Source organism: Esox lucius, chromosome 11 (genome assembly GCF_011004845.1).
Source record: "Esox lucius isolate fEsoLuc1 chromosome 11, fEsoLuc1.pri, whole genome shotgun sequence".
Classification (NCBI taxonomy): Eukaryota; Metazoa; Chordata; class Actinopteri; order Esociformes; family Esocidae; genus Esox; species Esox lucius.
The window spans coordinates 19,569,163-19,585,531 of record NC_047579.1 but is presented as its reverse complement, the minus strand read 5'-3'; the positions used below and the strand labels follow the sequence as shown (position 1 = coordinate 19,585,531).

General features: G+C 49.7%; 1 protein-coding gene across 1 annotated transcript in view; it reads right to left on the bottom strand.

The window, feature by feature from the left end:
• Positions 1–16,369, bottom strand: part of LOC105012848 (BAH and coiled-coil domain-containing protein 1) — a 109,299-nt gene that overhangs the window by 19,569 nt on the left and 73,361 nt on the right. Inside the window, exons 6-16 of the mRNA XM_029123048.2 lie at positions 15,949–16,063; positions 15,281–15,492; positions 14,747–14,905; positions 12,816–13,096; positions 11,746–12,082; positions 9,149–10,096; positions 5,480–5,649; positions 5,084–5,220; positions 4,668–4,781; positions 1,439–1,559; positions 830–1,097 (exon numbers count right to left, since the gene is read on the bottom strand). Coding sequence (XP_028978881.2) covers positions 830–1,097; positions 1,439–1,559; positions 4,668–4,781; positions 5,084–5,220; positions 5,480–5,649; positions 9,149–10,096; positions 11,746–12,082; positions 12,816–13,096; positions 14,747–14,905; positions 15,281–15,492; positions 15,949–16,063 — 2,862 coding nt within the window. The remainder of the gene's footprint in view (positions 1–829; positions 1,098–1,438; positions 1,560–4,667; positions 4,782–5,083; positions 5,221–5,479; positions 5,650–9,148; positions 10,097–11,745; positions 12,083–12,815; positions 13,097–14,746; positions 14,906–15,280; positions 15,493–15,948; positions 16,064–16,369) is intronic.

The window sequence follows — 16,369 nt, the reverse complement described above, 5'->3', positions numbered from 1 at the left end:
CACAAAGTCAAATATTTTTTTTTTAATAAAATGAATTACAAATACAACCGAAAATAATTAATGTCATAAATATTCACCCCCTTTAGTCAATATTTAGTAGAGGGAAAACTGGAAGCAATTACAGTCATAAATCTATTTGGAAAAGTCTCTACCAGTGTTACGCATGATTCTTTTTACAATTGCTTTCAACTCCTTATAGATATATCTTGACATTGCAACATTATTGAGGTCTAGGCTCTGAGTAGGCCACTCCAGGACATTGGCTTTTCTGCCCTCTTCGCAAACTTTCCCTGATACAGGGAAGCATCCCCATAGCATGATGCTGTCACCACAATGTTTCATGGTAGGGATGGGGTATCAAACAGTGGATTTTGGTGTACTTAATATTTTGGCTATGTCTCAATCAATTTATTCGTATTTATCTGCATCATTACAGCCAGCTTGACTTCCATTGGCATGTGTTTGATCCACATGTTTTCAGACACCAGCAACCGGCTACAAATGCAAAGCCTACAATCAAGACTAGAAAATGATAGCTCTCTTGTGCATGCACTAATGACGCAAACGAACACACCAACCTGCCAAATATGAGACAGCTGTGAAGCAAATTGTCCAAATACAAATGGGGAGAAAATGTGCTGTTGAGGTCATTCATCGAATATGGATGAAAATGCCTGTAAATGTCTTAACCCTGACCTCACCATGTCATATAAAATCTGAGACGCCAAAGTGCAGACCCAGAAAAACAGAACTTCTGTCCAAATACTTCTGGACTGCGCGGTACACTCGTGGTCGAAAAACGGCTCAACACTCATTCATGGTGCCATACCTGTGTCACTCTGGCCACCTGACTCAATGATGACTCGTCTGGACTCGGCCTTGGAGGCAGCCTGGGCTCTGTGTCCGCGGTGATTAGGGGTGGAGATGGCGCCAGACCCCACCTCATCCTTATCATTTGGCCCTGCCCCTGTCTGAGTCCTCTTCCCTGCCTGGGCCTTGTGCTGCTTGAGGTGCTGGTGAAGGGCCACGTCACGGGCCAGCTTAGCGCTGAGGACACCATGGAAGCCAGCCTTTCTGCTGCAGCTCTGCACTTTCATCTGTCAGAACAGATAGAAGAGAAGGATCAGAGTGCGAGGAATAAAAGGAGAACAGAGTGCGGGAAAGAGGAGAAGAGAGTTACACCTCCGGAGACAGCTACCACACGCAGACAGCCAGAGGGACAGAACAGAGCTCAGCTTGCGTACAGGAACAGAAGATCCAGAAATGAAAAAGATATGAACATCAAGACCAGGGGTTGACTTTTTAGAGTTTCCCCTAAGGCTGAAAATGATTAGAAACGCTGAGTGTCAGGAGAAAAATTTAACACAAAGAAACAGTTTCTAGCTTTTTTGAAGGGATAGTGGACAAAGAGTCAGCGATACAACAAATGAACCCTGACCTGTGCCGCGCCGAGCCGCTCAAAGCCCCGATTGGACAGCTTCTTCTTCTTCCTCTGGGTGTCCCCGCCCCCTTCTCCCTGCAGATCCTCAGGCAACAGGCAATGCCCAGCTCCTATTGACCTGGCAGTCAAAAAGACACAAGGGAGGCTTTCGTAAGAGAAGGATGAACAATGATGGATTGAATGAGGGAAAGAAGAAGAGGAAGATCAGAGGGGAAAAAAGTTGAGTCACCTCTCTCCAAGTTCTAATAATTCTCCACTCTCTTCCTTTGATGGAGACAAGACGTGTGTGTGTGTGTGTTTGTGTGTGGGGGGGGGTGGGGGGGGGTAGGGGGGTTCTCCCTCACTCCCAAACCGGCACACTTGTAAAATCGTGATCTGACGGGGTGAACCTGGGACAGTTGGAGAGCAGCGTGGGATAAGAAGCCGTAGCGTTTTATCGAGGGAGTTCCCCCACAGCCCAGGCCGTACGAGGGCAGAGAGAAGCTTTGAAAGATACCAGGAATCAGTGAATGGTTTCGAGGGCCCTTCCTGAATTTGCTATGAGGCTTCCATTGTTCTGGCATGTGAATATCATAGCTCTCCAGTTGCCATTTCCATATCAGTGCAGCGAGCAGCCCCCCCCGCCAGGGAAGCAGGGCCGGATAAAGGAGGATAAAAAATGCCCTTGAATTTAACCCTGGAAACCTGCCCGGCGACCACACAGATGCGAGCCAGGCCGTACTCAAACAAAAGATTAACTTCCTTCTCCTACTGTGTGTACAGCCTTTGCCGTGCCATCAGTCGCACTGACTGGGAAAGCTAATCAGGATCGCTGGCTCAAAACCTTTCAGAGTTAAAAGGGAAATATCTATTACGCTGAGCTGTAATGCCTCTGTTTACACAACATCATTACACTCTGGCACGCCCGCGTGTGTAATATGTGCGAGGAAAATAGTGACACTCTAAGTGTGTGTGTGTGTGTGTGTGTGCGCGCATTTGAAGACGAAGTTCTCCTACTTCATATTATGCACTCATCGGACTGGAATGGAAAGCAACGGATGGAGAGGGAAGGAGTGAGAGAGAGAAGGTAGATGAGGAGTGGATATCGAGAGAGGGAAGAAGAGGGAGGAAGAGAGAGAAAAGATGACGGGGGAGAGAAGGTCTGGCCAGACGTGACGCATGGCGGGGTGCGCGTGTGTGTGTGATTGACATGAGCGTGGCAGGGGTGGCAGCGAAGTGTGAGCCCTCCCTGGGGGACGTCCCCCCCCTCCCCCCCCACATGCTGACAAACACAACGCGACAGAGACCCGCCCCTGGGGGACCGCACTGACTAATTAAACACAATTGATCGGAGCTGTTCTCGCTTGCGCGCGTGCGCCCTCGCGGCCGCGGACAAGCGCTCCAGTCAGAACAGCCAGCGCCCAAGCAACTCCGCACAAGGGAGCTGTAGCTGCAAGCGCGCCGTAAGGGACGAAACAGCGCGCGCGCTCCCGAGACGCCACGGAGTGAGTGACATGTCAGGGGATGATTTCACGTAGCCCTCCGATGGTACGCAACACGGGGCCAATCTGTCCCTGTCAGCAATCATTCAGCAGCCTCACGTCGCTCACACCAATTCCTCAGTGGACAAGAAAGAAAACAACGGGGAGGAGGGTGAGGACATGACAATTAAGAATCACCCCCCTCATAGCTCCTTGCTCCGACCCCTTCTCTGTAGGCCCCGGGCGTACCCCCCCTTTCATTTTCGGGTGTCACCTGTCACGGGGCATCAGCGTCCCTGTGCCGCACCGGCCCGGGCAAGGAGAGGGAGGGGGAGGTCAGGGAAGAGACAAGGGGGAGGGAGGGGGAGGTCAGGGGAGAGACAAGGGGGAGGGAGGGGGAGGTCAGGGGAGAGACAAGGGGGAGGGAGGAGGTCAGGGGAGAGACCAGGTGGAGGGGGGGGGGGGGGGCTAGGCGGAATGAGAGTGGAGGTGACATCGCTGTGGGACAGCTGGGAACATTCTGGAACGCTGCCCAGAAAGGGGAGAGAGGGGAAAGAAGCGTCGGCTGCTCGGGGTGGGCAGCAGCGGGCCACTCCAAGGCCTGGGCACTGATGACAGCGGCACTAATTGAAAAGTGACAATGTAGAGACGCGAGCGCGCGCATGCCCTCCGAGGTGTCTACCGTAGATGGGCGAGCGCTGGGCGAGCGCTGGGCGAGCGCAGAGCGACGTAGTGAAGACAGGCCGAGGTTAGAAAGAACCTTTTGCTAGTCTCAATGCCTTTCTAGGACTGGAAATGACAGCCGCGTCCAGATTTAATATGTATTATTCATGTTGTGAGTTGTGGTGTTTATTTAGCAATCACCAGCTCCCAGGTTCAATCCGTTGGTGAGTTTGACAGTAACATGCAACACGCATTCACAAACACACACACACAGATGGATGTTGATGTGGATGTGTGTTGGAGAGCGCTGGCGGATGAGTGGCCCTGTGTGACCAGCCACGGCTGACCCCCTGGGGTTAATGGCAGGTCCGTGTCACATTCCTGGAGCTGGGGCAGATTACAGGAGAATTCACAGGACTCTAATTACAACCTCGCCCCGCCAGTTCCCGCCCTCCTCCGTGCCCCCCCCCATCCCCCGCCCCCCCGCTTGGCCCCTGAGACCCACCTCCGGGGGCCCCTCCGCACAGTAATGTCATTCAGGTTTAGGATTAACTGGGCGGAAACCTGCTGAGACACACACACACACACACACACACTGACAGAGGCAGGCAGGGAAACACAGAGACATGTGATAACACAAATACACACACAGAGACACAGACAAACACACAGATACAGAAATGCACAGACAAACACACACACACACACGAACAGAAACACAGTCACAGAGAGAAACGCAGAAACACACACAAACAAATACACACACACACACACACACACACACACACGTAAACAGAAACACACACAGAAATTCACACACATAAACACACAGACACACACCCACACACCCAGGGAGGTGGATTAATCAGTCCCTTTGCTGATTACTTTCAGATTACGTTAAAGTGGACTTCCTTGAGTTAGGTTCTCCCACTTCCTGTTGATGGCATGAAACAAGTCTCCCGGACTGCAATGATAGGAAGCAGGCTTATCAGTGTGTCTGGGCTAGGGCCAAGCAGCGAGGGAGATGTGCAGTGCCACACTCATACACAAACGCACAGATACAAACAAAACACGCACGAACAAACGCACGCACATGAACTTACTTCACTTTCCTCTGGGTCTCTGAGGACGACCCAGGGCCAGGGGCAGGAGTGGATTTACGCTTCCTGGGTCGGCCCGGTCCTCGACGAGCCGGGCTACGGGGGTTCTCCTCTTTCCTGTGTACAGACACTCGTGAGCATTGGAGCACATGTGCCAGATTAGCTTCAGAACGAAGGAGAGAATCCTTCACAAATTAGAAAAGGGAGTGTGTTCTCATGCTTTCAATTTGTTTATGCTCTTCCAGTGAGTAGGGGGATTACAGAACTGCAGACGTGTGACATTTGCCATACGAAGCGCTAGCGTGAGAAAGGACAGTTTGAACAATTATTCGGCCGAAAGAATTAGGAATGAAAAGCCTTCATCAAGAAGAGTTAAGGGATAACTTGTATAGGGGAGAGTAAAGGACGTTGTATCGTACTGGTGATCATGTTTCCGCTGTAGCTTGGCCAACTCCCTCTGTTTCTCCTTGTAGCGCCTCTGAAGGTCTGCCAGCTTAACTCGCATGGCTAGCTCCGGGCCATCCATGGTCTCCATGGTACCCTTCGCCGGGCACACCTGAATGTTCACAACACCAGGAACAAGTGAGAAGCAAAAGCCAAGTTAACACAGCAATAACTATAGCCACTAAGTGACTAAAGGCTTCATGAATGGGCTTCAAAAACAGTGACAGATGATTTTTAACAGTCATGTCTTCCTTATACTCATATCTGTTGTAACCGTGGTTCAAACTTTTCAAGAGATTATTTTCCAGATATTATTCCTGGAATCAGTTATTTCGCAGCCCTGTTTCCTGGGTCCTGCGCTTGTACTCTACCGGTTCGTGGCGAGGAGTCCAGCTGCATTTCCTGCGCAGGTTGAGCGTCCTACGGGCTGGATAGTGTCGCCCGCCACCCGCCACCCTACCCTCTGTGTCACCCAGCTCCAAAGCACGGGCGGCTGCCAGGGTGGCAAGACTCTTGAGGTCAAAGATCAACATCTCCTCTCCTGTGGGCAGAAACACAGGCGAAAACAAGCGAGGGGTCAAGGGTTATAGCACTAACGCGTCGCAGACTCTTTAGACCAGTGCCTCTGTATGACATCTTGCAATAAAATACTTGAAATAAATACATCTTCTTACGTAACATTTATTCAGGTAGTCCATCTTAGATCTGAGATCTACCTTGGTTGATGGTAACATTTCTTTTTTGCTTTTCTTTTCTTTAAAATGTTTCTGTTTTGTCCTTAGACAACAGCAGTGTGTAACGTCCTAATGGCCTGTGGCTGCTGCGCAGGAATACATTGGAAGTGTTTAAAACAGTGGCGTCTAATTTCAGAGGCGATGCTCGGGGGTCCCCGACAACATCCAGCGTTTTTGTGATTACACAAATACGCGCCCACACACACATATATTCGTAGCAGCACCCCCCCACCCCCACCCCACCCCCACACACCCCGCCCCCGTTTTGTGATTTGTGGCTTGTTTTACGTAGAGAGGAGCAGGCAACACAGAGAGGGAGTTCCCTGAGGACGGCAGGGTGGCAGGCAGGGAGTAGAGGGAGTGTGTTGTAGTGAGGTCTGCTCTCTCCCGGGGCTGCTCTGACATTACGGGAGTCTTTTAAGATGTGCTGCCTGCCTGATACTGCTCTTAGAAAACACCGACGCAGAGAGAGGCAGACAGGGAATGGGAAGGGGGGGTTTAGAGGACGCACCGGAGGCTCATGGGAAGGGGGGACGTTTCAGAAGGATTTAGAAGGAAGACTGTGGCAGATGAGAAGCAGGGAGAAGTATTGGACGGAGGCTAGGCCTGAAGGAGGAGTGGGAGGAGGTCTTACTACATGGGGGGGAGGTGGGGTTGGGAGGAGAAGTAGGGAGAAATCATTTCTCAGTGTAACCGATAAAAGAAGTGAGCGTTTAGCAGAATGAGACTACAGGTGGAATGAGACTTAGTCAGGGTGTAAAGATTTAGTGAGGATGTATGAGACTACGGGTGTATGATTTAGTGAGGATGTATGAGACTAAGGGTGTATGATTTAGTGAGGATGTATGAGACTAAGGGTGTATGATTTAGTGAGGATGTATGACACTATGGGTGTATGATTTAGTGAGGATGTATGAGACTAAGGGTGTATGATTTAGTGAGGGTGTATGATTTAGTGAAGGTGTATGAGACTAAGGGTGTATGATTTTGTGAGGGTGTATGAGACTACGGGTGTATGATTTAGTGAGGATGTATGACACTATGGGTGTATGATTTAGTGAGGATGTATGAGACTAAGGGTGTATGATTTAGTGAGGATGTATGACACTATGGGTGTATGATTTAGTGAAGATGTATGAGACTAAGGGTGTATGATTTAGTGAGGATGTATGAGACTAAGGGTGTATGATTTAGTGAGGATGTATGACACTATGGGTGTATGATTTAGTGAGGATGTATGAGACTACGGGTGTATGATTTAGTGAGGGTATATGAGACTAAGGGTGTATGATTTAGTGAGGGTGTATGAGACTACGGGTGTATGATTTAGTGAGGATGTATGAGACTAAGGGTGTATGATTTAGTGAAGGTGTATGAGACTAAGGGTGTATGATTTAGTGAAGGTGTATGAGACTAAGGGTGTATGATTTAGTGAGGATGTATGAGACTAAGGGTGTATGATTTAGTGAGGATGTATGAGACTAAGGGTGTATGATTTAGTGAAGGTGTATGACACTAAGGGTGTATGATTTAGTGAGGATGTATGAGACTAAGGGTGTATGATTTAGTGAGGATGTATGAGACTAAGGGTGTATGATTTAGTGAGGATGTATGACACTATGGGTGTATGATTTAGTGAAGATGTATGAGACTAAGGGTGTATGATTTAGTGAGGATGTATGAGACTAAGGGTGTATGATTTAGTGAGGATGTATGACACTATGGGTGTATGATTTAGTGAGGATGTATGAGACTACGGGTGTATGATTTAGTGAGGGTATATGAGACTAAGGGTGTATGATTTAGTGAGGGTGTATGAGACTACGGGTGTATGATTTAGTGAGGATGTATGAGACTAAGGGTGTATGATTTAGTGAAGGTGTATGAGACTAAGGGTGTATGATTTAGTGAAGGTGTATGAGACTAAGGGTGTATGATTTAGTGAGGATGTATGAGACTAAGGGTGTATGATTTAGTGAGGATGTATGAGACTAAGGGTGTATGATTTAGTGAGGATGTATGAGACTAAGGGTGTATGATTTAGTGAGGATGTATGAGACTAAGGGTGTATGATTTAGTGAGGATGTATGAGACTAAGGGTGTATGATTTAGTGAGGATGTATGAGACTAAGGGTGTATGATTTAGTGAGGGTGTATGAGACTAAGGGTGTATGATTTAGTGAGGATGTATGACACTATGGGTGTATGATTTAGTGAGGGTGTACGAGACTAAGGGTGAATGATTTAGTGAGGGTGTATGAGACTAAGGGTGTATGATTTAGTGTGGGTGTATGAGACTAAGGGTGTATGATTTAGTGAGGGTGTATGAGACTAAGGGTGTATGATTTAGTGAGGATGTATGACACTATGGGTGTATGATTTAGTGAGGATGTATGAGACTAAGGGTGTATGATTTAGTGAGGATGTCATGAGTAAACTACACTGTTAATTGGGATTCCCAAAATGTGAGTAGTGGCATGGGGTCAGAATTGGATTCATATAATTTAGAGGGGTTTATTTTGGAGATTTAAAAAGTATTTCAGTGTTAACTAATACAGGTTAAGATAAAACTAATAAATGCTGTTTGTTTGGCACGGGGAAATAAAACCCAGGGAGAATCACATAGGCACAGGCCTTCATATAATCCATATGATCATATAATCCTCTAAGGCTCAGGCCTTCTTCTCGAGCATCGACTGTGCCCTTAACTGACAAATTGAAAGCGTGGAGGCATCATCAGCAGGGATTTCCTGGTTGCACTCTAGAGATACCCTCAGGCAATTTGGGTTCCTGCAAAACTGAGGATGTCAGGTGAGTGAGCATGCCATCACATTCATTGACCTATGTGACCTGCTGGTTGGATGAGTGACGTGAAAAAAGCAGAATGGCTCGGTGTAGATACTTAAAAACCTGCTGTGATCTTCAACTCTCCTGATTTTGTCAGGAGTTGTTTGCGTTGAGAAAGAGCCATGGATATAATTCAATATGACAAAATTGAAAAAGGGAAGTGGGGGGTATGATCAAGGAACAGACAGAAATCAGCCCATTGTCATAGCACCCCCAAGTCCCTTTTTGAGGAAAAATTCAAACCAATCGTTATAGCTGATGTCTTGACATTGGTCACAAGACGTCGTACTCAAATCTACATTCAGCTTAAACCTGAAGAAGACGGTATTACTAATCTATCCTGTCATTATTATCAGGTCTGTGTATGTCTTTGAAACAAGCGCAACTTAAGAGGTACCCCCCCATTTTCTAGTAATAATTCCATTATATCCGTCTGCCTGTCTGGTTTGTGTCTCTCACCATGGCTGTCCCCTGTGATGTGTCGGTGCTGCTGGAGCTCCAGGTCTGCCAGTTCGCTGAGCAGCTCCATGCCGTGGTTGGGGTGGGGTTGGCTGGGGCACTGCTGGGCGTCACAGACCGGCGCCTGGAGGGTGTTGGAGGACAGCATGGGGAAGGGGGGGACGTCGGCGCAGAAGGCCGCGGCGATCAGAAGCTCCAGGCTCCAGTAGCTGGACACGATGGACTTGTGGGAGTTGGAGGAGGTAATTGCTGGCCGGCTGGGGCATGGGGAGGATGGAGAGGAGGGGGGGAGGCATACCAACTCCACTGAGTGGTTGTCATCAATAGAGGTTCGCTCCTTCTGCTCCAGTTCTCCTCTCTCCTCCTCGTTCTCCACCTCCTCAGACTGTGCCTCCTGGTGGGGCAGGGCAGGGCCAGGGGGGTCAAGGTCAATGATGGCAGAAACCAACTCTTGCTCCTGTTCTCCTGCCACCTCCTGTTCCTGTGCTCTCTCCACCAGGCTGTCCTCCCCCTCCTGCTCCTCCAGGGTGAAGGCGGGGTCAGTTCTCTGGTTCTTCTCTTCAGAAAGGGGGATAGGGATGAGACAGGAGCCTGTCTCACACACAGGGCTCTCTGCAGGAGGACACACCAGCACCTCCTTGTCTTGCTGCTCCCTATGCTCCTGATTTGGAGGAGCACAGCTCCCTCCTGATACTTCGGCTTCCACTTCCTCCCTCTGCACCTCTGCTGCCTCTTCTTCTACTTCCTGGTGTGGCTCTGCGAGGGGCCTCACCACAGCCTGACACTCAAGCTCCGCCTCTACATTGGAGAGAGGTGGCGGAGCGTGCTCAACAGGCTCTGTCTGAACCGCCTCCAGGTCAGCTGGCTCGGCCAATCGTACGTCCTGGGGAGAGGGGCTGCTCCTGTATCCTATGGTGATGGCAGGGTAGTTATATCCGGGCGGCAAGTCTATAGAAGCGAGGGACGAGAAAGAGGACATAAGTTGAAAAGAACATAAAAAAAAACTTGAACAACTAAGGTCAAGAAAAGTTTCTCTAACCCCAGATGACGTCTCAATCTCAAACCCCACCCATTCTCTTTCTCTCTTTTTAGATGAGTCTTTCCATCTCTCTCTCTTCCTCCCTCTCTCATGTGAAGAGGTGTCAAGGCTGTTCATAATGGCCTCACCCCGAGGACCTGCCCTGAATACACTCCTGAGCGGATAGAGGCACGGGAAGGATGAAAAGGAAAAGATGTCGGCGGCACAGCGCCTTGATCTCACAACATGCAGGCAGTTAAGTATACTGTGTGTGTTATTTGGCCCGTGTATGTTTGTGTGTGTGTGTTGTTTGGCCTGTGTATGTTTGTGTGTGTTATTTGGCCTGTGTATGTTTGTGTGTGTGTGTTATTTGGCCTGTGTATGTTTGTGTGTGTGTTATTTGGCCTGTGTATGTTTGTGTGTGTGTTATTTGGCCTGTGTATGTTTGTGTTATTTGGCCTGTGTATGTTTGTGTGTGCGTATGCAGGTTCGGTTTGCGTGTGTTGTAGCTAACTTTTTCGAAGCGTAGCAGTGCTTTGGTCTATCAAACACGCCAAGACACCGTTACTTCCTCTGCTGTGGAATGGTGTGGCGTGACGGTTAGCCATGTGTTAATGATGATGAAGAGGCTGTGGGTCCGGGGGGGGGGGGGGGGGGGGGCGGAGCCAGCCAAGCTCTGAGCGAGGTGTTTCTCCGTCATTACCGAGGTGACAGCCCTCACAGAGAGACCGGGCCAGGCCGCCAGCCAACCCCATCCGCCCACACAGAGGGGGGATGTCCCAAATGGAAGCCTCCAGTTAGGGCCCTTGTTTTGTGACCATGGTTGACAAGGCTCCGGTCAAGGTAGTGACGGCCACATAGGGTTAGGGTTCTGTTTGGGACGCGCAACAGTCCAGAGCCACAGAGGCAGAAAAATATAATTAAGGAGCCCATAGGCTTCTCCAATTACCGGAGGATTGAGTCTGTGGCTTTAACTGGATGTCGATTCGTAGGGGTATTTGCCATCTCAACTGCTGTGTCAGACTTTTCAGTCTCTTGCCGTTTTCAAAGATAGAGTTTGAAGGGCAAGGGTGTTAGTGTAGAACCCTCCACATCAATTACAGACAGCTGACAGGGCCATGTGTGTGTCTAATTATCTAACTCCTATCTTACTACAATACCCCACGATGTCCACGGCGTCAGATAGCCAATTGCGCCAATGCTAGCTGAACCCATAGACATCCAATAGCTAGCAATCATTCCAAAAAACACTGAACTTCCTGTAAACTGCCTACAGAGACATACAGATGGTATCCATATGTTTAACTGATTTGGGGTAAAACAGAAAACCTGGCCCTCTACCCACTAACATTTCATTGAACGGGCCGATGACATTTCGCCTACAAAGATGATACCAGTCATTGCCTTTCAAAATCAGTGAAGTGAACAATCGCACATGTTCAGGGAGACCGGAGAGAATGCGGACATTGTTTCCATGGATCTCTATTTGTCTTTCGACAAGGGCTGAGCAATAGAGGAGACTGGAGGACAGATGAATGGGAGCCATTACGGGAGTGGAGGAACGGTGCAGCTCCCTTACCAGGCTCCAGGGATGGCGGGTAGTCCTGCGGCGGCTGCCCTTCTCCTCTCTTGTCCTGGGACTCCGCCCCTTTTGGCAGCTGTGAGGGGGCGGGGCTGGCAGCCGGAGAGCGAGGGGCGGCGGCGGCCGCCGGGCTAGGGGCGGGGCAGGGGGTGGAGGGGGTGCTGTTGGGGTGGGACTGGCAGCAGGGGGACTGGTGGGCAGTGCATGCCCCCGGGGTGGGGGTGCTCCTGCTGGAGGAGGGGTTGTGGTAGGAGGAGTAGGCTTTGGCAGGTTTGGAGCCCGGGGCTTCGGAAAGCAGCTCCTCCAGCTCCACAGACGACTCCTCCGGTCTCTTCTGCAGGCAGGGAGAAAACACAATGAGTGAGTACTCATAGCTAACCACAGTTATGAGTGAACGCGTTTAATGGACAGTTGTTGAAGGAAAGCAACACCAACAATCGGACCGTGAATAGCACATAGAAGGTCATCTAATGTGTCGCTATAAAACCGTACCTGACTCCCCTTATAAACCAGCAAATTACTGTAGGCTGTTGCACAAGATCAAGGTTGAAAGGCCTAAAAGGCAGTGCGTCTCCAGGAACTGGGTCAGGCAGCCCTGTGCCAGTATTTGAATTTCATTTTAAGAGGACGTAGCCAATGGTTTGTGACCTGCCGGTCGAACGAGAGGCCTCACCGGCATGGCACGGTGTGTGGCACCTGAGACCGACAAACCAACTGACAAACCCAGCGTCCTCTTGCTCAGTTTGCATTGCCACATATTCCATCGAGAAGGCTCAGCAAATCCTGGGATAATATTAGGCTCTGAAGCTACAAATAGATGTGTGCTTTGGCCTAATGCTGTTTTTTGTGTAAGTGTGTGTGTAAGTGTGTGTGTGTGTGTGTGTGTGTGTGTGGGCCTTTCAGCTGAATCATCGCACTGCAGCGTACACCGTGGAGAAAAGAAGAATAAACCGCTGCCGTTTTCACGTAAGTAAGCGTGTTTGCATTTATGTTAACCCGCAGTCCAGACAACATGCGCATTGGCACGCGGTCGCATTCCTGACCGTACGCGGCCCGACGTCACCCACCTGGGCGTGGTTGGACCGGTGCTGGAGCTCCAGGGTCTGTGCTGCTCGGTGCTGCTGGCGCTGGACCTGGGGTTGGTGCTGGGGGTGGTGCTGCTGGACCTGGTGACTCTGTTGGTGCTGCTGCTGTTGCTGGAGCTGCTGGTGGTGCTGGAGAGCGTAGATCTCCTGTTGCCGTAGAAACTGCGAGCGGGAGTAGACAGCCGGGTGCTGTGGGTGCATGTGGGAGGGGGGACCTCGGGCTCCGTACACTTGGGGCCACAGGCCGGGCTGCTCCATCACGTCTAATGGGGGGGGTAGAAAGAGAGAGTGAGGGGAGTTGATCAGGGTGGCCAGCGTACGCGCCGAGCTTTACCCAGCCGAGCCGTACGTCTCTTACACGAGGTGCGGCCCGCGTGTGCCCGTCTCTGCTGTGTGTCAGTGCCAGAGAACCAGGAGTGTCATCTGACCAACCGAAGCCCGGGCCTCATTTCCACTCCGATCCCTTGAACAAACGGCCGCTGAGCCTGTACTCGCCCAACAGCAGAACCCAACACCCACTGCTCTCTCTCCTCCCTCTCTCTCTCTGTATTTCTCTCCCTATCTCTCCTCATCTCTCATTCCCTCTTTCTCTAGTCCTCTCTCTCTCTCTCTCACATTCCTCTATCTTTCTCTCATTCCCCCTCTCCTTCCTTCCTGAATGAAATGAGCTTCCATAAGAGCTGCCCTGAGAATACGCTGGAATGTGGGAGTCGTGACAATGATGAGACGCCACATGATGATGATGATGATGATGATGAAGTCCGTGGAATAACCAGAAACCAAAATGTCTCCCTTTGGAGCCATCGGCCATGCTCCCTAGAAGTTCCCACACTCCGTCCGCCTCGGCCTACTCTAGCCCACTCTTCAGGGCTTATGAATAGCCTGCAGACCAGCCGGGGTTCTGGTTTCCATGTTCAAGGAGGATCATAGCTCAGCCGTTCCCTTAATGTGGTTTCTTTACAGAACAGAGAAGAACACTGTGTGTGTGAACTGTGAATGTGGCTATAAGGCAGCTGAGCACATTGACTTTGACACATGGAGCTCAGCTATGGGGATTCGGCAGCCCACACCTTATTCCACCATCACTCTCTCTCTCTCTCTCTCTCGCTCTCCAACTCAAAGTGTTTTTCTCTTCTACCACGTTTCACACGGCCGTCATTCACGTGCACGTCCATTCTGACACTCCCTTCCCCTCCCCGGGGCACCGTGGAACCTTTGTTCTGAGACATTAACCCGGCTAAGCTAATGTTTCCCGCGGGAAGGGTTTCGCGGATGCACTTCCCCTCTCCTCGGAACGCCTGCGGAGCGTGGAAGGAAACACACCACTGGACAGAGGGGCAATTACATTTCACAGCCTGTTTGCTGAATAGGTTCCTGTCTGCATGGATATAAAGCACAAATGTGTGTGTGTGTGTGTGTGTGTGTGTGTGTGTGTGTACACACATATGGCTTTGGATGTGCACCGTGACCATCCACGGGCCTTGGAAGCAGGTGGCAAGCAGGAAATGGCTTGAATGACTATTTTGTGTGTGTGTGTGTGTGTGTGTTTCTGTTTCTGCACATGTATGCACGCGCGCGCGTGTGTGTTTGGAACAAAGAGATTAACAGGGCCATTAACAGAAAGCTCATCAGCTGCCTACATACATGAATGCACCCAGGAAGAAAGAAGAAAACCTTTCAATAGAAATGAAAAGCCCGAGCGAAAACCAAAGCTGTATGAATGAAGGACCGTTCAATTGCTGGAGGACGAGGCCTGAGCTCCAGGACTACGGGTAATAATGGATACCTGTATCCAGAGCAATGTACAGTCATCTCTGCATTAACGTCGTATATGTCGGTGTTCCCTGGGTAATCCCACCTACAGTTAGAGACAGAGGACCGTGGTTCTGGCTGGACAGGTCGGGGAGGCTCACCCAGGTGATGTGCTGCAGGGTGGGCGGCGGGTTCTGTGGGCAGCACCACCAGCTGCGCCGACGGGTCCTGGGGCAGTGGGAGAACAGGCTGCAGGGGCCCTGGCATGGCTGTGGAGAAGCCCGGGGGAAGGTTCTGGTGAAGGGCTGAGTGGCCAATTCCTGCGAAGCCAAGACGGCGATTGACAGTGAGATTGTTTTACTCTTCCAGTTTCCCAAACCCTAAAACACGTACAGGCTAAAGAGGCTGAATCATACTTCTTGCTCAACTACACCCTACGGCAAAGTGACTTGTCTATAACCACTAGGCAGCTGACTTAAAAAATATCTCACGTATAAAGATTTTTAAATTGATTCGGCAGCTATGCATGTAGCAAGCAAATACAGCAAAAAGGCTTTTGAATACATCTGCAAGCATTCTCTCTGCATTATGTTTTATTGGTTGAACAGTACTGAGGCAAGACAATAGATAGTGTTTTACAAGTCTTGAGAGAAACTAACACATTTCTCAAATGTATTACATGATAACTTTCTTACCGTAGGAGTGGCTTGTCATCCAAAGGGAGGGGCTTCCAGTCCTTGGCATCCAATGGTGGTGGGCCGAGTGGGCGTGTGCATGAGCAGAAGGGTCTCCTAATTGGCCAGATTGTAAGGAAGTGCCACCCTGCACCATGAGGTGAGAGGTGATGTCACCGTGACAGCTGTTGGAAGGATGGATCCTTGCGAATTCCACTCGATCCTTATTATCTCTGAGGAAGGACAATTGAGAGAGACATTTGGGAAAACAAACAGACAAGAAAAGCCATTGTAAAACTTCTAATGCTAAGATACAGAACAAATATGTCATGTCAATAGGTCAGAATGTGAATATGAACGGAGACACATTTTTTAGACCTTAATTTAACAACAGCAAAACTATCACTGGCAAAACGGCAGTGTGCTAACAACTTTAACAGCGGAAAGAAACAATTCACTGATTTCACATTAGTTAGCTAGCGCACCACTCTTTGCAAGCAAACACACTGTTCTAGGATTAACTCGTTTTTTTTCTCGGTTCCTGCCTTCGGGGCTATTTTTCCAAGCCACTGTGCTTCGAAATCTGCATTGTCTGCTCTTTTTGAAGTTTAAGGCTTTGTATCTGAAACACAGCTGCAGGAAGAAGGTCTGACTAAAATCCATTTGATGGATCTAGTTGAGAGCCTCACCTGATGTAGGCCTCTCGGTCACGGTCCAGGCAGGAAAGCCCCATCTGTTCCGCGGCCATCCTCTTCCTCTCCTCCTCTCCTGCGGGGTCCGAGGGGTACAGGGATCGAGATGGTCCTAGGAAACAAACAGCAGCTTATGGAGAGGTCTCCATCGTCCATACCCTGGCAAATCCTAACCCGAAAAACTCTGCCCTCCACAAACCTCTACTTACCACTGACCTCACAGGGGAAATCCACCTCCATAAAGCAAAACCATGATTTACCAATTCATTTGGTATACCAAACCTACACTAGAGTAAAAAAAAGGTTTGGGGTCAATTAGAAATGTGCTCGGTTTTTGAAAGTCCATTAAAATAACATTAAATTGATCAGAAATACATTGTAGGCGTTTGTGTCGTAAATGACTGTTGTAGCTGTAAAC